This window comes from Drosophila novamexicana, unplaced genomic scaffold, assembly GCF_003285875.2.
Source record: "Drosophila novamexicana strain 15010-1031.04,08,12 unplaced genomic scaffold, DnovRS2.1 tig00001429-arrow-arrow-pilon, whole genome shotgun sequence".
NCBI classification, from domain to species: domain Eukaryota; kingdom Metazoa; phylum Arthropoda; class Insecta; order Diptera; family Drosophilidae; genus Drosophila; species Drosophila novamexicana.
This window is the reverse complement of record NW_020824857.1, coordinates 648856-671935: the sequence shown is the minus strand read 5'-3', so window position 1 is coordinate 671935 and position 23080 is coordinate 648856. Positions and strand designations below refer to the sequence as shown.

At 36.2% G+C, this 23080-nt stretch overlaps 1 protein-coding gene across 1 annotated transcript in view; it reads right to left on the bottom strand.

Moving 5' to 3' along the window:
• The window catches only part of LOC115767635 (dynein beta chain, ciliary-like), a 600196-nt gene that overhangs the window by 304646 nt on the left and 272470 nt on the right, over positions 1-23080 (bottom strand). Inside the window, exon 10 of the mRNA XM_030711924.1 lies at positions 9682-10515. Within this exon, the coding sequence (XP_030567784.1) occupies positions 9682-10515 (834 nt within the window). The remainder of the gene's footprint in view (positions 1-9681; positions 10516-23080) is intronic.

Sequence of the window (23080 nt, the reverse complement as noted above, 5' to 3'; positions counted from 1 at the left end):
AGACTTATCCACTTCATCAATTTTATTATGTATGAGAAGATCCAAATCCTCTTTTATTTGTATAATATATTTTGAACATAAAGTTTATTGTCAGCAGAATCTCTCTTTTTAGCTGTGGAGCAATGCCCAAACTTCTCGATACTCATTTTATTTTTATTTTTTTTTTTGTAAGTTACTTTTATTTTTTTTAACTTTTTATTTTTTCTGTTACTTTTTACTTTTAGCAACTTATCAGCGTGTGCCCAATTTAATAATGCCAGTTTAATACAAATATTATTCCCTTTTATAAATTTATTTGATAATTTTTGCTTCCCGAAGTTCTTTAACTATTATAATTATCTCATTGTTATGATTACTATGACCAGCTGTTTGTGAGGCGATTTGAAGCTTTAATCGATCAACAGTAAATATAGTTTGGTTTATTTGTATTGAACTTCATTATACCACTATAAATTGGAGTTGACATGGCAATTGGTATTGTTTTATGAAAAAGAATTTTGGAGATAATTTTGGAAGAAGACGTTTAATTATAGTTAAATATTTTTTCGAACGATTTCCTTTAAATTGTTCATCAAGTTTGTTATGTTTTCTGGAAGCAGAAGATTTTATTAGAATGTCTTTAAAATTTTGTAGGTCTAGGTCGTTATAATTCTGAGGAGCATAAATTAAAGAATATAAGCCTGTAGTGAGATACCGTGTTTCACCAGTGTCTAGAATAAATTTTTCTTCTGATATATGAATAATAGAATTTCCTAACCTTAATTCACCATTTAAATCTATCTAATATGGTCGATACGCTTTATAAGGTATCTTTCTCTTAGCTAATTCACTTAGATTAAACATATTTTCAACTCAAACATTAGATTGAGAGTAGAGTTGATTAATTGTATTATCATTAATATCATCATCATCATCATCATCCGAATCAGCATAGTCATCAGTTTGATTAAGTGTCGTATTACTATCAATAAAATCATCATCATCAACATTATAATCATTCTTCTCATCTAGTTTCCGTCGTCGAAAATTCGAACTATCTAAGTCTGGCCTAATTCCAGTATTTGAAATAAGGGGCGTGTTTCTCTCTGCTCTTCTTTCTTCGGTTTTAAAAATATATTATAAAACTTATTACTCTTAATAACGAGTTTCTGCAATGGTGCTGTTATTGGCTTAAAAGTTTCATCCAGTTGTAAAGCGTATTCAGTTTTTCCTAATTTAATACCTAGAAATTTTGTTTTCAAAACGTTTCTAGACTTTGATAATTCCTTTAGTAAATTCTCATCCGTTTTCTGAACTACTATACATTTTTAGAGCAGTAACTAATCTGTTATTCGGTTTTATAGCAGTTAAACAGCCTATTATGAACGGTTTTATAGCAGTTAAACATCTTGTTATGAATAGCTGATATACAGGCTGACTGTTCAGTTAGCAGTTAAAGAGATGACTGAATATTAAAGACAAATAATAGAGTATGTAACTATATATACATGTATCACTTTCATTTTTTATGCAATAGAGAGGGAGGGAGATTGTATATACCATATATAATAAAAAACGAGAAGGAAAGGCTATCTTTGGCACGCCGAAGATTTAATACCCTTGCAGACCCAACCTTTTCATGATGCTTATAGTGCCTTGCCCGTATCTAAAAAGCACAGGGAAAAGAGTTAATGCCGAATTTGGTCGAGATATCTTGATAAACAAAAAAGGGGTTTAATCAAAAACCTAGTTTTCGACTCATCGTTCCTATGGCAGATATATGATATAGTGCACCGATCTTAATAGGATTTTGCATACATATGAGGAGCTTAGTAAAACTAATAAATGCTGAGTTTGGTCGAAATATCTTGAACACAAAATGTTTTTTCATAAGAATTAATTTTCGACCGATCGTTCCTATGGCAGCTTTATGATATAGTGTGCCAATCTTAATAGGATTTGACATATATAAGAAGATCTTAGTAAAACTAATAAATGCCGAGTTTGGTCAAGATATCTTGATAAACAAAATGTTTTTCATGCAAATAATTAATTCTCGAGCGATCGTTCCTATGGCAGCTATATGATATAGTGATACGATCCAGCTGGTTTTAATATATGTGCTGCGTGCAACAGAAAGAGGGAGTTCTGCAAAGTTTCATTAAGATAGCTTTAAAACTGAGGGACTAGTATAGAAAAAGTTAGACGGACAGACTGTCAGACGGACAGACGGGCTATATCGACTCGGCTGTTGATGCTGATCAAGAATATATATACCTTATGGGGTCGTAGATGCGTAATGCATTTCATGACAAAGAGTTGTATACATATATATATATAATTTATATAATTATATAATTTTTGGCCAAGATATCTTGAAAAACAAAATGTTTTTTCATACAAAACGATCGACCGATCGTTCCTATGGCAGCTATATAATATAGTGGTCCGATCTTAAAAGGATTTTTCATATATATGAGGAATAAAGTGAAACTAATAAATGCCGAGTTTGGTCAAGATATCTTGAAAAACAAAATGTTTTTTCATACAAAAACTTAATTTTCGACCGATCGTTCCTAAGGCAGCTATATGATATAGTGTTCCGATCTTAATAGGATTTTGCATATATATGAGGAGTTTAGTAAAACTAATTAATGCCGAGTTTGGTCAAGATATCTTAATAAACAATTTGTTTTTTTAAACAAAAACTTAATTTTCGACCAATCGTTCCTATGGTAGCTATATGACATAGTGGTCCGATCTTAATAGGATTTTGCATATATATGAGGAGTAAAGTAAGACTAATAAATACCGAGTTTGGTCAAGATATCTTGAAAAACAAAATATTTTTTCATACAAAAACATAATTTTCGACCGATCGTTCCTATGGCAGCTATATGACATAGTGTTCCGATGTTGATAGGATTTTGTATATATATAAGGAGCACAGTTAAACTAACAAAAGCCGAGTTTGGTCAATATATCGCGAAAAACAAAAAATTTGTACATACAACAATTTAATTGTCGACCGGTCGTTCCTATGGCAGCTATATGATATAGTCTTCAGATCTTAATAGGATTTTGCATTTATATGAGGAGTATATTAAAACTAACAAATGCCGAGTTTGGTCAAGATTTCTTGATAAACAAAATGTTTTTTTATACAAAAACTTAATTTTCGACCGATCGTTCCTACGACAGCTAAATGATATAGTGGTCCGATCTTAATAGTATTTTGCATATATATGAGGAGTATAGTAAAACAAATAAATGCCGAGTTTGGTTAAGATAGCTTGAAAAACAAAACGTTTTTTCATACAACTTAATTTTCGACCGATCGTTCCTATGGCAGCTTTATGATTTAGTGGTCCGATCTTAATATGTTTTTGCCTACATATGAAGAGTATAGTAAAACTAATAAATGCCGAGTTTGGTCAAGATATCTTAAAAAACAAAATGATTTTTCAAACAACAACTTAGTTTTCGACCGATCGTACCTATGGCAGCTATATAATATAGTGGTCCGATCTTAATAGGGTTTTGCATATATGTGAGGAGTAAAGTAAAAATTATTAATGCCGAGTTTGTTCAAGATATCTTGAAAAACAAAATGGCAACTATTTGATATAGTGGTCCGATCCAGCTGTTTTGACATATGTGCTGCGTGCAACAGAAAGACGGACTTCTGCAAAATTTCATTAAGATAGCTTTAACTGAGAGACTAGTTCGCATAGAAGCAGACAGACGGACATGGCTCTATCGACTCGGCTGTTGATGCTGATTAAGAATACTTTATGGGGTCGGAGATGTCTCCTTCTATGCTTTACACATTTCACGACAAAATTATAATACCCTCTGCAATGGTATAAAAAGCAAGAGACGATGTAACAGTGAAATTACTCAAGGCTGTGCAAGAGAAGATGGGAGAGCTCGCGCGGGTAAAAACAATCTCTGAAAAGGTCATGCTGGAGGTCATGCTGTAGGTTATGCTGGAGGTCAAACATATTCCCGAGTGGTGCTCACCTACCGATGTTTTGGATGCAGTTTGCCAAAATCAACAGGGACATTCCCGTAGAAGCCATACCGAGCATACCGAGGAACACAAATGGCAAAAGTTGTTCTACCCAAAGCAGAACAGCTTCTTAAAATTGGAAAAATTCGAATTGGATGGGCAATTGCTGCAACTGCAGTGGAACGGAGCCTGCATCAAAAGCATGCCAAGAAAAGCCAGTGTGCATGCACATATACACTCCGTTGAGAGAGATTGGACTGGAGTTAGAACAACCTTCACGCATGTGGAGTAGGGTGTGGTGATGTTTATTGCAAATTCTGCACTTGGCTCCACTGCGACATGACTGGCCTGAGTGCTGATGAGCCAGGCAGTTGGAACAGTACTTGTTTATTAGAACGGCTCAGAGGCGCTTCTCGGTCGTAAGGCTCATAAAACGCTGGCACTTGCGTAGCGCATGGATGCCTCTACATACCCGGCATCTAAAGGAGTCCGTTCCTTGGCGTTGGTTGGATCCCTTCGTTGACGGTGCCATGCTGGTTCTCTACAGGGGAGTGAACTGGAGAATAATATGTAGGAGAGAGGTGTTAATATGTGATGTTTCCTTTTTTAAAGAGGATTAGTTCGTGGTATTATTCGCCTCAGTAGGGAGGAGGACCAATTTTGCTATTGGCCTTCAGATGACACTACGAGCGGTAAGCACGTCCAATACGCGGACCTTTTCATCTGTGTCTGGGCAAGCCAGCTGGACTCGACCAAGGCGCTATTCATTTATTGGTTGGTTATCTTCCTTAACAATCACCATATCACCGACTTGGAGGTCCCTTGTAGGGGACTGCCATTTGTTTCGCTTATGGAGCCCTTTTAAATACTCGTTTTTCCATCGGAAGCAGAATTGCTGGTGGAGCGCTTTGAGTCGCTGCCAGCGGTTAATAAGAAATAGCGTGTTCTTTGATTACTGGCTCGTTAATTGACAGTAGAGGACCGACAACTAGGAAGTGCCCTGGACTTCGAGCCAATAAATCAGTCGGATCTTCCGACATTGGAGAGATTGACCTGGAGTTAAGGCAGGCTTCAATCTTGGAGAGGAGAGTCGTGAACTCCTCAAATGTATATTTTGAGGATGAGGTGGATTTATGGAGGGTTGCAATGCCAACACAAGTTTTAATGGCTGTTTTCCATTATCTGAATACATCTGCTGGGAAAGGCCACGTCTTTCTATGAACCGTAAAAAAGCAGCCAGGAATCTTTCCGTGATTAAGTCGGTGGTAGCTTCTTGATGAATTACCTTCGTGCTGAACCACACGAAGACACAGACATACCATTTGGTGATTGGATATTCCTTGATTCTTTAATTCCTCCTTGGCGCGGGTGGATATCCGGTAAGATTATGTGAGGGTAGAAGTCGGCGCCAAGTACCAATGGTACTGGAGCTGGGCGGAACCAGTTGTTGTCGGCCAAAACGACGTTGCTGAACGGGTCCTTTATATCTGCTCTGATGGATCTGACTGGAGTTATACAGTTGAATTGGGGGTTAGCCTTTAAGATGATTAAGTCTCGAGACATTTGAGTTGTCTTGGAGCGTAGCACGGCTGTGCACGCTCCTTCTGCGCCACTGGTGTTCCGGTGTCGAGAAGCACTCTGGCCGTGCTTAGAAGAACACCGTGGGTGTTAATTGCAACATAATTGTGAACATTCGTTTGTTGGGATGGAGTGGACTATATGGATTGATTGGATTGGAGCTGTTGCTTGTGGCGACTACCGCAGGGGCCAATTGTGTAGTGTCACTACGTTGCAGGGGCGTATTGTGACGACCCTTGCACAAAAAAACAATTGTGAGCACTTGTGCAATCCCTTAACTGATGAACCCTAGCCAGACAGTTCAAAGATAGGTTTTGCTGTTTGATGTAAGCTCCATGTTCGCTGATGTGAGTTTGGAGAAATTGATGGCACAGACGGATAGGGTGATTCTCACTGGAGCAAAATTTGCAGGTTTGCGGCTTGTTAGCGACCTTATTCTCTAATGAGTTAAGCCTTTTTGTGGTAGGAGATTCTGTGCGAACAATTCTTGACAGCGCTGGAGTCTTTACGCTTGGCTTAAGCCCTTCAATCGCATCTAGAGTGCGATAGCATTCTAAGAAAAAGGCATTCGCCAAGGTGAGATGTTATTCTTTTTCGAGATTAACTGTTCACATAAGGAGAGTGTTAATTTGGATAGCTTGAAAGGTAATTGAAACACGAGGATACAGTCCCAGTTTTCGATATTAATCTCGGATAACTCCAGAGCTGTTAAGCAACCCTGAATGGTGCTCTAAAGATCCTTTATTGCCGTTCCAGAATCTTGGGAGGTTGGCTGCAGGTTGAAAAAGAGCCTTGAGCTGGCTGTTGACTAACAATGTCTTGTTCTCAAAACGATCAGTCAGATTGGCCCAGGCTGATCGGAAGCCATCGTTTATCAAAGGTGACTTCGATACAATCGCCTGAGCCTCACCGCTGGTTCTCGCGTTGAGATGGAATAATTTCTCGACCTCGGATAACCTAGGATTATTTATGTAAATTGCGGTAAAGAGGTCTCGAAATGTGGGCCAACGTATGTAATCTCACTGAAGATTTCTGTGTGAAGCTGTTTTTTCTCTATGTTTTTCCGCGAGTAGAATTTAATGAAAGCGTTCATCATCTTCATCAGTTCCTTTTTTGTCAACGACCCCTACGGGGTTGTTGTATGGTGACGTTGATGGTCTGATTAATCCATCTTTGAGAAAATCTCGCATTTCGGAATTTACGAAGTTTGCTACGTCCATTGGATATGGATACAATTTAAAATATATGGGATCCTCATTTTCGGTGAGGCCTCGATAACCTAGGATTCTTTATATACATTGCTGTAAAGAGGTATCTAAATGTGGGCCAACGTATGTAATCTCCGCTGAAGATTTCTGTGTGGCAAGGAGGTAAGTGGGAACATATGTCGGAATGGCGGACTTAGCGGGCGGCTTATTTTGGGCGATTTGCTCGCTAAGTTTATATACCGAGTAACAGTAGTCGTACTTGGACTGCATGATTGAAATGGTTGCCATTGAACCGGATTCTGAGATTACTACTAGCTCAATTCCTTCGAACCAAGAATCGTTTGTCAAAAAATGCCTACCTTAAAGAGCAGTACGACGCGGTGATCCAGGAATATCTGGACTTAAGTCATATGCATCAAGTCCATCCAAGCAGTGGGTCGGATAACTTTTATCTTCCACACCATGCTGCACCATCTGTCACATCCAATGAAAAGGACTTGCTAAGATGGATCAGATGGAAAGCTGTCGCCGATGAGTTCTAGTTCTCTATCCGAGATGATAACCAAGCAGTCCGTCTCTAAATGTTAGGTCCTCCCACAGATTGACAAACTATTCGATACTGCATGATGGCTGGGTCCAGTCATGGTTCAGGCAAAAATATTTATATAAGAGATCTGGCTCGAACACCTGGGATAGGCAGTTATTCCTCTAAGAATATGCGGACTTTAGTGCAATTATAAATGGGTCAAATTCCGCCCTCAGGGGAATATTCAATTTTGTGACGCTGCTGTTTACATGCGGACTGAGATACATTTTCGCTTATAAAACAGCAAAAACGTGGGTCGCTTCCTTCAAGGCGGTATGCTTGCCACGACTGGATTTGTGCACTTCTGCATCTCATGGGCGACTTACATGTGGAGAGAGTCACATTCTCTCGGTCATTCACTCACACAAGAGCCGGCTGTGCCTGAATTATTACAAAAGGCCACGTGTGCGTCTTCGTGTGCTTCAGCACCAAAACCATCCGTCTAGAGGCTACATCTGACCTAACCACGGAAAATTTCCTAGCGGTCATTTGCGAGATTTGTGGCACGACATGGGTGCCCAGGTCGAATGCATTCTGGCAACGGCAAGACTTTCGTTGGAGAGGCCAAAGTTCTGTCACGCGATTTTGTGGAAATCCACTTATAGTCTCAGAATGGCCTCGCCCTTCAATCCTTCTAAGTCCATAACGTCCTTTAAATACATGTTGGAAAACCTCTCCACGCTCCTATCCAAGGTTGAAGCATGTCTGAATTCGAGACCGATTTCTCCAACTTCGGAAGATCATACTGATCTCTTGGCTCTGACTCCCGGACATTTCCCTGTAGGGTGTCCTCTACTTTCAGTCGCAGAGCCAGAGATAAAGGAAAAAGCCACGTACATCATCAACCGCTGGTAGCGATTGACGGCTTTGCAACAACAGTTCTTCCTCCGTTGGAAAAATTAACATCTGGAAGAAAAATTAAACAAATGGCAAACTCCAACGCGAGATTTCCAACATGAAGACCTAGTCTGCCAGTAGAACCTAGTCTCCAATTTTTCATTAATCCAACCCCCAGTAGAGATTAGAATCCTCGATTAACAAATGGTGAACAAATACTGCCCAAATCGCCTGGCCCACCACCAGCAAGGACAAGTGTCGCAAGTGCCAGGTCTTGGGTCCACGGTTAGGTTTCCCAAGTTCATTCTCCAAGGCGTCCTGTCGAGCCACCATTGGCCCAAAACACTGTATGCCGAGTGTTTTTTCGCAGAATCAAAGCATCCTCGGTAAAAAGTGCAATTAAAAGACTTCTTTGGTGATTGAATTTTTTTCCGATTTGCTTCAAAATTTTTTTTAAAGCTATACATAAAACCCTAATGAATACGTATTTTAAAGATTTAGAAAATTCCACCCGCAATAGTGGTAAATTGGAGGAAAACGTTTGAATGAAAGTTATTTATTTGCCACGGGCAAGGCCGGACTATACCCGCTAGTATATATATATATGGAGAAAAATAATTGCAATCACTTTTCTTGTAAGAAAAAAGGGCGGATATTGCGGAATATAAAAAAAAAATCGGATTACAATAGCAGTACAGAAAGGAATCGCAATTGCAATGCTGTTGGTATATGTGATTCGCAGCAGACGCACATAAATGTGTATAGAGTAATTCTTCGAATGTGCACCCCATCCAATTGCGCAGTGAAGCATAACTTTGTTTTTTTTTTTTAATCCGTTATTATTGTACTATAGAATATTTGTGTGTTCTTTAAAAGTCAATTGCATTAAAATTGTGACTTAAATACAAGTTCGGTTACTAACTTGACTTATAGCTCTGTAGTGGTAGCGGAGAGGTGGCAATAAGTATAATATAAAAGATACTTGATATATATATACTTTTCTATAGCTAAAATTTCAACATACGGACGGACGGACGGACGAACATACGGACAGACAGACGGACATGGCTAGATCGACTCGAACATTGATGCTGATCAAGAATATATACACTTAATGGGGTCGGAGATGCTTCCTTGTGCCTGTTACATACATTTGCACAAAAACATTGTACACTTTTTACTCGTTTTCAATAGTTTCAGGGTAAAATAATAATATTATTAAAAATGTTGTAAGGGAACGAATACATTTGAAATAATTTGTCTTCTTCTTTTCATTGACATTCCTTTGTAGCATTTAATTTTGTAGCTGTTAGGTTCATCTATTTCTAATATACATAAATCTTATGCAAATCTCTTAACATACTCGCCAATGGAAATCAAATGCAAATAAGAGAGAACGGTCTGTGTTATTCCTCATTAAATTAAAACAAATTATATTTATTATTAACCATAATAACGCTTGTTGAAGGCGACGTGCTTACCCATAAAACGTAATGCGTCCTCTTCGGTGATTTCTGGTGGATCTTGAGCTACGCGATATAACAAATTCATTGTTTCGTAAACATCATCCAGCAGAGTTTCCGCAAAGAATACAAAACCTGTCTTTGAATTTGGATCAAGATTTAGAAAATATACAACGATTGGCTCTTGTAGCTCCATGAATATTTCAAATATGGGTGCATTATTTTCATAACGATTTTCAACCTCCAACCGCAGATATGTAACGCTCGTTATAACACTATCTAGCAGGCATTGAGCAATAATAGTGTCTACATATTTCTCATACTCTCGAAAGAGGTTCCGCTCTTCTTCAGTAATGCCTTTGAGCAACTCGAACCTGTGAAATGGCGTTATAGTTTCTTCTTCGCTTCCAGAACGTTCTTCTTCTTCTCTATCCTCTTGCTTTTCATTTTTATGTTTTTCATTTTTCTTTTTGGACTTGACTACTTTCGATATGGCAGAAAGGCTTAAAACTGGTGGCCAAATGTCATCACCATCATCTTCTTCTTCCCCTCCCTCTCCAGAAGGCAGCGTATACCGTCGAGGAATATCAAAAAAGAGTTTCAAGTTCACATACATAAGAAGGTCAATAAGCCGTTGAGTAACCGCAGCTTTTTCAGCGCGCTCCATTAGTATAACATCTCGCGGATCCGTGTGAAGCATTAGCTGCGGGTTAAGATCTTTTCGCTGAAACAGTGGCACCTTACCCCAAGCTCTAATACTTTCCTTGATAACCAGAAGATTTTCTTGTGCAGCAACAAGCCGATCGTGCAAGTACTTTACCAATTTAAAAATCTTGACTATGAACTTTTGACCTGGTAAATAAACAGAAAAATTGTAGATATAGATTAAATGGTAATTATAAATGCGAGAGTACGCCATAAGTTCACAGTTCCCATCTCTTAAAAAGAAAATAATGATTGCTCTATGCGCGAGTGGTCAACTAGGAGATACCTTCTACCCAAACTCGTTCTCCCGATATAAGCATTAAGGATTACAAACGCATTCGACAGAAACATATATTTTGCCTAGAGGTAGAGCTCGAAGCAGACACGCATGAAATTCCTGGAATTTGCGCTGGCTGCCGCAAACAAGTGGGGTGGGCAGCCAAAGCACATTTTCACTTGTGTTTGTTAACCGATCTTGTTATCAAAATGACAATTGCAATAAAATTTAAGCTTAAATAGGAGGGCAATACAATTTGGGTTATTAACTTGATTTATAGCTGTTCGGTGGTATCGTGGAGGTGGCGATAGATATAAAATGAAAGATACTTGATATTTATATATACTGTTCTAGAGGCAACATATCAAATTGGTAACTTAAGCTCTTATTATTTTATCAATCGATTTTTATCGATTGCTTGAAAACGGGCAAAGTCTGCGCAGGAACTAGGAGAACCTACAGCTAAAATTTCAATTCTCTAGCTCTTATAGGCTCTGATTACCTGGCGTTATTTGTATTTTATTTTATTTATTGTATTTATTTATTAATGGTCGACAAAACGAGTGTCTTCCTCATTATTCAATAGATTATACGATAAAATTTTATGCTAAAAGCCTAGTTAAAGGATACAATTTTCTAAATAGCATCATCGACCGATGGAGGTGTTTTATTTGCCAGTCCGGCAAGCTATGCCCCTTTTCATAGCTGGGAATGGTCAGCGACTTCCCGAAGGTATCCTGAAAGCAAAGATTTTATTAGGGGTAGAGACAGTTCGGTAGAGAAAACGTGATGCAAACTATTATAATTTTTACATAGCACGCGAAAAGGATTGTGCATAGCGTAGTCTGTTGTGCACGTAGATAGATAGTAAAAAGGGTTGGTCTAGCCGGAACAGAAGAGACAACACCGAGAATTGTTTTTCGGTTGGTTAAAGACGGAAGGTTGAGAAGAAGCAGTCTGCTGGAGTAGGATGGCAGCCGAAGATTAGGGTCCCAATTTAAACCTCGTAAGGCAAAAAGCAGAAATTGCTTCTGAACAGATTCAATACGATCCTGGCTATTGTTATACTGTGGAGACCAGATGCAAGAGCAGTATTCAAGGATAGGGCGAACAAGAGGGATGTACAGAAGTTTTGTTATAAAAGGTCTTTAGACCATCGTTTAATGAATCCAAGTACACCTTTTGCCTCATTAACGATGGTATCTATGTGAAGATTGAAACAGAGTTTAGAATCAAAAATTACGCCTAGATCCTTAACTGTTAGTATACGTTGCAAAGGGATATTGTTGATTGTATAACTGACAAGATAAGGCGTAGTACGATTAAAAGTCATAAACATACACTTTGAACAATTTAGATGCAATTGATTGGCCGAACAACATAGTTGCATAGCGTTCAAATCGTCTTGTAGACGAGAATGATGTAGGGAATTAGTGTATGATAGAAAAAGTTTGACATCGTCCGCATACATGAGTACACGGGCATGTGATATAACAGAGGGGAGATCATTTATAAAAAGAGTAAAGAGTAAAGGTCCAAGATGACTACCTTGAGGAACACCAGAAGTAACGTGAACCCGTTTAGAGGTAGTCAGCTTCAGCATTACTCTTTGGGTCCTACCTTTTAAATAAAAATTAATCCAAAGCAGAAGAGACAGGGGGAAACCTATTCGGTCAAGTTTAAAAAGCAAAATGTCATGGGGCACAGAGTTAAACGCCTTACTGAAGTCAGTGTAGCATTGAGATTTATTAAGAAAGAAGTTCGACTTGGCTATGGAATATTTAGCCAAGTCTGTACACGAACCAGACTTTTTAAACTTTTAAAATATTTAGATTTTACATTTTTTAGATGTGATAATCTGGTAGTAAACCAGGGTGGTTTTGAAAAAGTAGTCGAAGGAATTGACTTAGGAATACACACATCTAAGAGGGAGATTAGGGTGATGTAAAAAAAATTAAGGGCTGTATTCATATCAACTGAGTCATATAAGAAAAACCAATCGGTTGAATAAATAAGCTGATTCAGCAAAGAATAATTTCCTTTGCGAAAGCAATAGCGGGGCTTATTGGCTGATGAGCACGAAATGAAAGGATTACAATTTAGCATTGCAATCTCTAAAGTTGGATGATAGACATCCTCAGGAAGAGATAAAGGAGGGGACCTAGACACATTAGAAATAAGGTAGTCGTTAACAAATACAAGGTCAAGTGTTCTAATCAAATGATTAGAAATTGAATTGATTTGAAACAACGAAAGATCAAGCATGCAGTCTATAAAATCGTGTTGTGCTGAGGGCACTAGATAATTTTTGGCAGTAAATAATGACCAAGAGATGTTGGGCAAATTAAAATCACCCAACACCATTAATAGGTCATTATCACGCACGTGTGAAGAAACTTCTTTAATACAAGTAATATGTTTCATATAAACTTGAATATCAGAAGAAGGTGGGACATAAGAGCATGTTACATAGACATTCCGTGTAGGAAAAGACACCTTAACTGAGACAATCTCAGCGTCAGTAAGCGTAATAAAACAGAAAAGTTCAGACTGGAGAGTGGCTTAAACGGCAATTAACACCCCACCACCTCGAGTCGGCCGATCATTTCTATACAAAATAAAGTTATTTGATAAAATCTCAAAATCAGATATGGTTGAGTTCAACCATGTTTCTGAAAATGCTATTATATCCGATTCGAAGGAAGTGCTGGCCATGAAATTTTTTAAGCTTTGACATGAGACCTCTGACATTCTGATAATGAATAAAGATTTGTTCAGAAGATAAAGTTAGTTTTCCGGGGCAGAAATGGTACCCTGTATTGAAGGGACTGGAAGGGTGACAGGCTGGTTACACTTTTTAGGTTGGAACTCGTGAACAATCACGTGTGGAGGCCAAAATTTGGGATCACATGTGATTGGGAACATATCATGTGAAACATTTATTTTGAATGATGATATTTCACGAGGGGTGGAGAAATTAAATTTGGTTATTGACACGCTAGCAGAAGATTTGCTAGCAATATAGGCTGCCAATGACTCAGAAGTGGTGTCCGCCGAAAGTCGAGACACAAAAACTTGCCTACGAGGGGCAACTGCCGTTAAAGTAGGTGCTGATGGGACTGTAGGTAATACAGGAGTTGGGGGAGCTAACGAGGCACAATGATTGTTTTTAACAATCTGGGCAAGATTGCGCGCAGGTCTACCTTTGCGGCCAGGAGCTGATGGGGCTGAGGCAGTTTGATTAATTGGGACGGGATCAGGTACGGGCTCTACTGGGACTAGTACAGGGGTTGAAACAGGGGTAATTGGACAGTCGCTTGGAGAAGGCGATAAAGACAACATTGGAGATACCTCCAAGTTGCTAGGAAGGGACAAGAAAGTCCTAGGTGTCTGAACAGACGTAGAGGGCAATTGCAAAAGTTGATGCTCCAACCGGCGATTGGTTGGGGACTCAAATTTATATTTGCCAAGCAACTCGAAACTCGAGTCAAAATTACTCGAGAGCTGCTTAGCCACATTATTTAATTTTAAGAATTGACTTCTCACAGAATTATACATTCTAGAGAAATCAATTTGCTTTTCGATGCATTCTGGGCACGACCAACGCAAGCCACCACAGCCCTTCTTGGCAATAGCAGCGATCTTGTCGCAATCACGCCCAGTGAGACCTGCACATTTAGCATGCATCATATTCTCACACAGCCAGCAATTAACAAAGTGCGGCAGTGCAGAATCATCAGCCTGCTTGAACGTGCACGGTTTCTTACAGCACAACATAATTATTTAATGCGTATGCAAATTGCGAGAGCACAGAGCAAAACGAAAACGGTGCACAAGATAGAGCAAGTAAATACACAAACAAATTGTTTGGAGCGAAAAGCAATAGAAAAAGTTTGCGAGAGCGCGATGCACAAGCAGAAAGTATGCAGCGAACACACGCACAAACAAGTGTATGCACAGGGGAGCACCAAAGCAAAAGAATCAAAACAGGCAATAACAACAACACGGAACTGATGCCGCGCTTTATAAAATGTAATAATTAACAGACTTACGCTGCACAACAGATAACACTTTGCACAGTTTATTAAAGCTTTTCAAATAAAGCACCGAAAAATGCAAAATTTTGAAATAAAAAGCAGGATAAAAGCGCAAAAATATATAAAAATCTTGGAGCACAAGTAAAACACGTCAATCACTCTCAACTGAGAGCTCTCTGTTAATACATACGGACAGACGGACAGACAGACGGACACGGCTAGATGCTGATCAAGAACTTGTAATCTTTATGTGGCCGGAGATACTTCCTTCTGCCTTACTTCTATTTCATAAATTTGCACAAAAACATTACGCATTTTCAATGGGTACAGGGTATTAAAAGCTAATGCACCCTACGCTATTATAATACCCAGACTTTCGCAAAGATTTAGCATATGCATCACGGAGGTAATACTGGCAAAACAAAAACGCAAGCGAAAATTAAGACACTGCTATTGGAAAAATTTGAAATTTGAATCTGGCATATAAAAGCGTACATACGTAGATGTCCTAAATGCCAAATGTGATAAGTAAGAGGTTCTACTCGGGAGCTCCCGAACCCCTCCCTGAACCCCCCTTTCCAACACCAAATATATTAAAACAAAAGTTCCTTTGGCAGGCTTCGAACTCGCAACTGACCGCATTACTTGCTGTCGACTCAACTCAACAGTCACACTAGCAAAAAAAAAAAAAAAAAATCACTTGTCGCCACCTCTGTCCAAATTAAGTTGTATGGAAACAATTTTTGTTTTTCACGATAGCTTTAGCAATCTCGGCATTTATAAGTTTAACTATAATGCTCATATATATACAAAATCCTATCAACATTGGAAAACATAAAAATAAAACATACATAAACTGTTTCTAAAGCAATATTCGAATCTTTTATTCTGAAGTACGGTCCAATGAAGACGTTCATAACGGATATGGGTACCGAATATAAGAATTAAATAAAAAGGGACATATGTAAATACCTAAAAATAGATCATATAACATAAACAGCACACCATCACCAAACAGTTGGTACTGTTGAAAGAAGCCACAGAGCGTTTAATGAGGACATACGTTCCTACATACGTTCCTACATCAGTAAAACTGATTGGGACAATTGGCTTCAATACTTCGTTTATTGTTACAATACAATTCCATACGTCCATACGATCTAATTTTTAGCAAAAACTCAAACATACTCAAACTTTTTAATCGCATAAATTAAATAGAACCACTAGAAGACTATGCTGAGGAATCTAAAAATAGATTAGAATTAGCATATAAAAGAGCAAGGATTATGAAATCTGAAATAACAAAACAATTAAAAAAAAAAGAAAACAAATTATTGTTATATCAAATTTTTGTACTTTTCAATTTTTATATTCTCACATTTTTATTTTTGATAATCACAATTTTTTCAATTTTTATATCAATATATTTTAAACAATTCTTAAAATAAAAAAAAAAATTTTTTACATTTTACTATCATCATATACCAAAAAATATGTATGCAACAACAAAAAAAAAATGTTACAATAATTAAATTCATTTAATAGCTACACATTTTAATGAAGTCATAGAACGTTAAACGAATTTATTCGTATTTATACCCTTGCAGAGGGTATTATAATTTTGTTGTGAAATGTGTAATGCATAGAAGGTGACATCTCCGACCCCGTAAAGTATATATATTCTTGATTAGCATCAACAGCCGAGTCGATAGAGCCATGTCCGTCTGTCTATCTGTCCGTCCGCCCGTCCATTCGGCCGTCCGTATGAATGAACGATCGGTCGAAAATAAGTTTTCGTATGAAAAAACATATTGTTTATCAAGATATCTTGACCAAACTTGGCATTTATTAGTTTTACTATACTCCTCATGTGCATGCAATCCTATTAATATCGGACCACTATATCATATAGCTGCCATTGAAACGATCGGTCGAAAATTAAGTTTTTTTATGAAAAAACATTTTGTTTACCAAGATATCTTAACCAAACTCTGCATTTATTAATTTTACTATGCTCCTCATATAATCCTATTCAGATCGGCATGCAAAATCCTATTAATATCGGTCCCCTATATCATATAGCTGCCATAGGAACGATCGGTCGAAAATTAAGTTTTTGTATGAAAAACATTTTGTTTATCAAGATATCTTTACTAAACTCGGCATATATTGGATTTACTAAGCTCCTCAGATTTACGCAAAATTCTATTAAGATCGGACCACTTTATTATATAGCTGTCATAGGAACGATAGGTCGCAAATTAAGTTTTTGTTTGAAAAACATTTTGTTTTTCAAGATATCTTAACCAAACTCGGCATTAATTAGTTTTACTAAGCTACTCATGTTATGCAAAATCCTATTAAGAACGGACTACTATATAATATAGCTGCAATAGGAACGGTCGGTCGAAAATTAACTTTTTGTATAAAAAAAAACGTTTTGTTTTTCAAGATATCTTGACCAAACTTGGCATTTATTTGTTTTACTATACTCCTCATATGCATGCAAAATCCTATTAATATCGGACCACTATATCTTATAGCTGCCATAGGAACGATCGGTCGAAAATTAAGTTTTTTTATAAAAAAACATTTTATTTTTCAAGATATCTTGACCAAACTCGGCATTTATTAGTTTTACTTTACTCCTCATATGCAGATCAGTCCACTTTATCATATAGCTGCCATAGGAACGATCGGTCGAAAATTAAGTTTTAGTATAAAAAAACATTTTGTTTTTCAAGATATCTTGACCAAGCTCGTCAATAATTAGTTTTACTTTACTCCTCATTTAAAGGCAAAATCATATTAAGATCGGATTACTATATCATATAGCTGCAATTGGAACGATAGGTCGCAAATTAAGTTTTTGTTTGAAAAAACATTTTGTTTTTCTAGATATCTTGACCAAACTTGGCATTTATTAGTTTTATTATACTCCTCATATGCATGCATAATCCTATATCCACTATATCATATAGCTGCCATAGGAACGATCGGTCGCAAATTAAATTTTTGTTTGAAAAAACATTTTATTTTTCTAGATATCTTGACCAAACTCGGCATTTATTTGTTTTACTATACTCCTCATATGCATGCAAAATCCTATTAATATCGGTCCACTATATAATATAGCTGCCATAGGAACGAGCGGTCGAAAATTAAGTTTTTGTATGAAAAACATTTTGTTTATCAAGATATCTTTACTAAACTCGGCATATATTGGATTTACTAAGCTCCACAGATATACGCAAAATTCTATTAAGATCGGACCACTTTATTATATAGCTGTCATAGGAACGATAGGTCGCAAATTAAGTTTTTGTTTGAAAAAACATTTTGTTTTTCAAGATATCTTAACCAAACTCGGCATTAATTAGTTTTACTAAGCTCCTCATATATATGCAAAATCCTATTAGGATCGGACTACTATATAATATAGCTGCCATAGGAACGATCGGTCGAAAATTAAGTTGTTGTTTGAAAAAACATTTTATTTTTCAAGATATCTTGACCAAACTCGGCATTTATTTGTTTTACTATACTCCTCATATGCATGCAAAATCCTATTAATATCGGACCACTATATCATATAGCTGCCATTGGAACGATAGGTCGAAAGTATGAAAAAACATATTGTTTATCAAGATATCTTGACCAAACTTGGCATTTATTAGTTTTACTATACTCCTCATATGCATGCAAAATCCTATTAATATCGGACCACTATATCATATAGCTGCCATTGAATCGATCGGTCGAAAATAAAGTTTTTTATGAAAAAACATTTTGTTTACCAAGCTGCCATAGGAACGATCGGTCGAAAATTAAGTTGTTGTTTGAAAAAACATTTTATTTTTCAAGATATCTTGACCAAACTCGGCATTTATTTGTTTTACTATACTCCTCATATGCATGCAAAATCCTATTAATATCGGACCACTATATCATATAGCTGCCATTGAATCGATCGGTCGAAAATAAAGTTTTTTATGAAAAAACATTTTGTTTACCAAGCTGCCATAGGAACGATCGGTCGAAAATTAAGTTGTTGTTTGAAAAAACCTTTTATTTTTCAAGATATCTTGACCAAACTCGGCATTTATTTGTTTTACTATACTCCTCATATGCATGCACAATCCTATTAATATCGGTCCACTATATCATATAGCTGCCATTGGAACGATAGGTCGAAAGTATGAAAAAACATATTGTTTATCAAGATATCTTGACCAAACTCGGCATTTATTAATTTTACTATGCTCCTCATATAATCCTATTCAGATCGGACCACTATACCATATAGCTGACATAGGAGCAATCGGTCGCAAATTAAGTTGTTTGAAATAACATTTTGTTTTTCAAGACATCTTGACCAAACTCGGCATTTATTTGTTTTACTATACTCCTCATATGCATGCAAAATCCTATTAATATCGGTCCACTATATCATATAGCTGCCATAGGAACGAGCGGTCGAAAATTAAGTTTTTGTATGAAAAACATTTTGTTTATCAAGATATCTTTACTAAACTCGGCATATATTGGACTTACTAAGCTCCTCAGATATACGCAAAATTCTATTAAGATCGGACCACTTTATTATATAGCTGTCATAGGAACGATAGGTCGCAAATTAAGCTTTTGTTTGAAAAAACATTTTGTTTTTCAAGATAACTTAACCAAACTCGACATTAATTAGTTTCACTAAGCTCCTCATAGATATGCAAAATCCTATTAAGATCGGACCACTATATCACATAGCTGCCATCGAAACGATCCGTCGAAAATTAAGTTTTTGTATGAAAAAACATATTGTTTATCAAGATATCTCGACCAAACTTGGCATTTATTAGTTTTACTATACTCCTCATATGCATGCATAATCCTATTAATATCGGACCACCATATCATATAGCTGCCATAGGAACGATCGGTCGAAAATTAAGTTTTTTTATGAAAAAACATTTTATTTTTCAAGATATCTTGACCAAACTCGGCATTTATTAGTTTTACTTTACTCCTCATATTTCGGCAAAATCATATTAAGATCTGATTACTATTTCATATAGCTGCAATTGGAACGATAGGTCGCAAATTAAGTTTTTGTTTGAAAAAACATTTTGTTTTTCTAGATATCTTGACCAAACTCAGCATTTATTAGTTTTACTATACTCCTCATATATAGGCAAAATCATATTAAGATCGGACCACTATATCATATAGCTGCCATCGGAACGATAAGTCAAAAATTAAGTTTTTGTATGAAAAAACATATTGTTTATCAAGATATCTTGACGAAACTTGGCATATATTAGTTTTACTATACTCCTCATATGCATGCATAATCCTATTAATATCGGACCACTATATCATACAGCTATCATAGAAACAATCGGCCGAAAATTAAGTTTTTGCATGAAGAAACATATTGTTTATCAAGATATCTTTACTAAACTCGGCATTTATTAGTTTTGCTTTACTCCTCATATATAAGCAAAATCCTATTAAGATCGGACAACTATATCATATAGCTGTCGTAGGAACGATCGGTCGAAAATAATGTTGTTTGAAAAAACATTTTGTTTTTCAAGATATCTTGACCAAACTCAGTATTGATTAGTTTTACTTTACTCCTCATACCACTATATCATATAGCTGCCATAGGAACGATCGGTCGAAAATTAAGTTTTTGTATAAAAAAAAACATTTTGTTTATTAAGATATCTTGACCAAACTCGGCATTTTACTATGCTCCTCATATAATCCTATTCAGATCGGACCACTATACCATATAGCTGCCATAGGAACGGTCGGTCGAAAATTAACTTTTTGTATAAAAAAAAACGTTTTGTTTTTCAAGATATCTTGACCAAACTTGGCATTTATTAGTTTTACTATACTCCTCATATGCATGCATAATCCTATTAATATCGGACCACTATATCATATAGCTGTCATTGAAACGATAGGTCGAAAATTAAGTTTTTGTATGAAAAAACATATTGTTTATCAAGATATCTTGACCAAACTTGGCATTTATTAGTTTTACTATACTCCTCATATGCATGCATAATCCTATTAATATCGGACCACTATATCATATAGCTGTCATAGGAACGAGCGGTCGAAAATTAAGTTTTTGTATGAAAAACATTTTGTTTATCAAGATATCCTTACTAAACTCGGCATATATTGGACTTAATAAGCTCCTCAGATATACGCAAAATTCTATTAAGATCGGACCACTTTATTATATAGCTGTCATAGGAACGATAGGTCGCAAATTAAGCTTTTGTTTGAAAAACATTTTGTTTTTCAAGATAACTTAACCAAACTCGACATTAATTAGTTTCACTAAGCTCCTCATATATAAGCAAAATCCTATTAAGATCGGACAACTATATCATATAGCTGTCGTAGGAACGATCGGTCGAAAATAATGTTGTTGTTTAAAAAAACAATTTGGTTTTTCAAGATATCTTGACCAAACTCAGTATTGATTAGTTTTACTTTACTCCTCATACCACTATATCATATAGCTGCCATAGGAACGATCGGTCGAAAATTAAGTTTTTGTATAAAAAAAAACATTTTGTTTATTAAGATATCTTGACCAAACTCGGTATTTATTAATTTTACTATGCTCCTCATATAATCCTATTCAGATCGGACCACTATACCATATAGCTGCCATAGGAACGGTCGGTCGAAAATTAACTTTTTGTATAAAAAAAAACGTTTTGTTTTTCAAGATATCTTGACCAAACTTGGCATTTATTAGTTTTACTATACTCCTCATATGCATGCATAATCCTATTAATATCGGACCACTATATCATATAGCTGTCATAGAAACGATCGGCCGAAAATTAAGTTTTTGCATGAAAAACATTTTGTTTTTCAAGATATCTTGACCAAACTGGGCATTAATTAGTTTTACTAAGCTCCTCATATTCGCAAAATCCTATTAAGATCGGACAACTATATCATATAGCTGTCGTAGGAACGATCGGTCAAAAAGTAAATTTGTTTGAAAAAACATTTTGTTTTTTAAGATATCTTTTCCAAACTCAGCATTTATTAGTTCTGATTTACTCCTCATATAGATGCAAAATCCTATTAAGATCGGACCACTATATCATATAGCTGCCATAGGAACGATCCGTCGAAAATTAAGTTTTTGTATAAAAAAAAACATTTTGTTTTTCAAGATATCTTGACCAAACTCGTCATTTATTAGTTTTACTTTACTCTTCATATATAGGAAAAATCATATTAAGATCGGCCCACTATATCATATAGCTGTCATTGGAACGATAGGTCGAAAATTAAGTTTTTGTATGAAAAAACTTATTGTTTATCAAGATATCTTGACCAAACGTGGCATTTATTAGTTTTACTATACTCCTCATATGCATGCAAAATTCTATTAAGATCGGACCACTTTATTATATAGCTGTCATAGGAACGATAGGTCGCAAATTAAGTTTTTGTTTGAAAAAACATTTTGTTTTTCAAGATATCTTAACCAAACTCGGCATTAATTAGTTTTACTAAGCTCCTCATATATATGCAAAATCCTATTAAGATCGGACTACTATATAATATAGCTGCCATAGGAACGATCGGTCGAAAATTAAGTTGTTGTTTGAAAAAACATTTTATTTTTCAAGATATCTTGACCAAACTCGGCATTTATTTGTTTTACTATACTCCTCATATGCATGCAAAATCCTATTAATATCGGACCACTATATCATATAGCTGCCATTGGAACGATAGGTCGAAAGTATGAAAAAACATATTGTTTATCAAGATATCTTGACCAAACTTGGCATTTATTAGTTTTACTATACTCCTCATATGCATGCAAAATCCTATTAATATCGGACCACTATATCATATAGCTGCCATTGAATCGATCGGTCGAAAATAAAGTTTTTTATGAAAAAACATTTTGTTTACCAAGCTGCCATAGGAACGATCGGTCGAAAATTAAGTTGTTGTTTGAAAAAACATTTTATTTTTCAAGATATCTTGACCAAACTCGGCATTTATTTGTTTTACTATACTCCTCATATGCATGCAAAATCCTATTAATATCGGTCCACTATATCATATAGCTGCCATTGGAACGATAGGTCGAAAGTATGAAAAAACATATTGTTTATCAAGATATCTTGACCAAACTCGGCATTTATTAATTTTACTATGCTCCTCATATAATCCTATTCAGATCGGACCACTATACCATATAGCTGACATAGGAGCAATCGGTCGCAAATTAAGTTGTTTGAAATAACATTTTGTTTTTCAAGACATCTTGACCAAACTCGGCATTTATTTGTTTTACTATACTCCTCATATGCATGCAAAATCCTATTAATATCGGTCC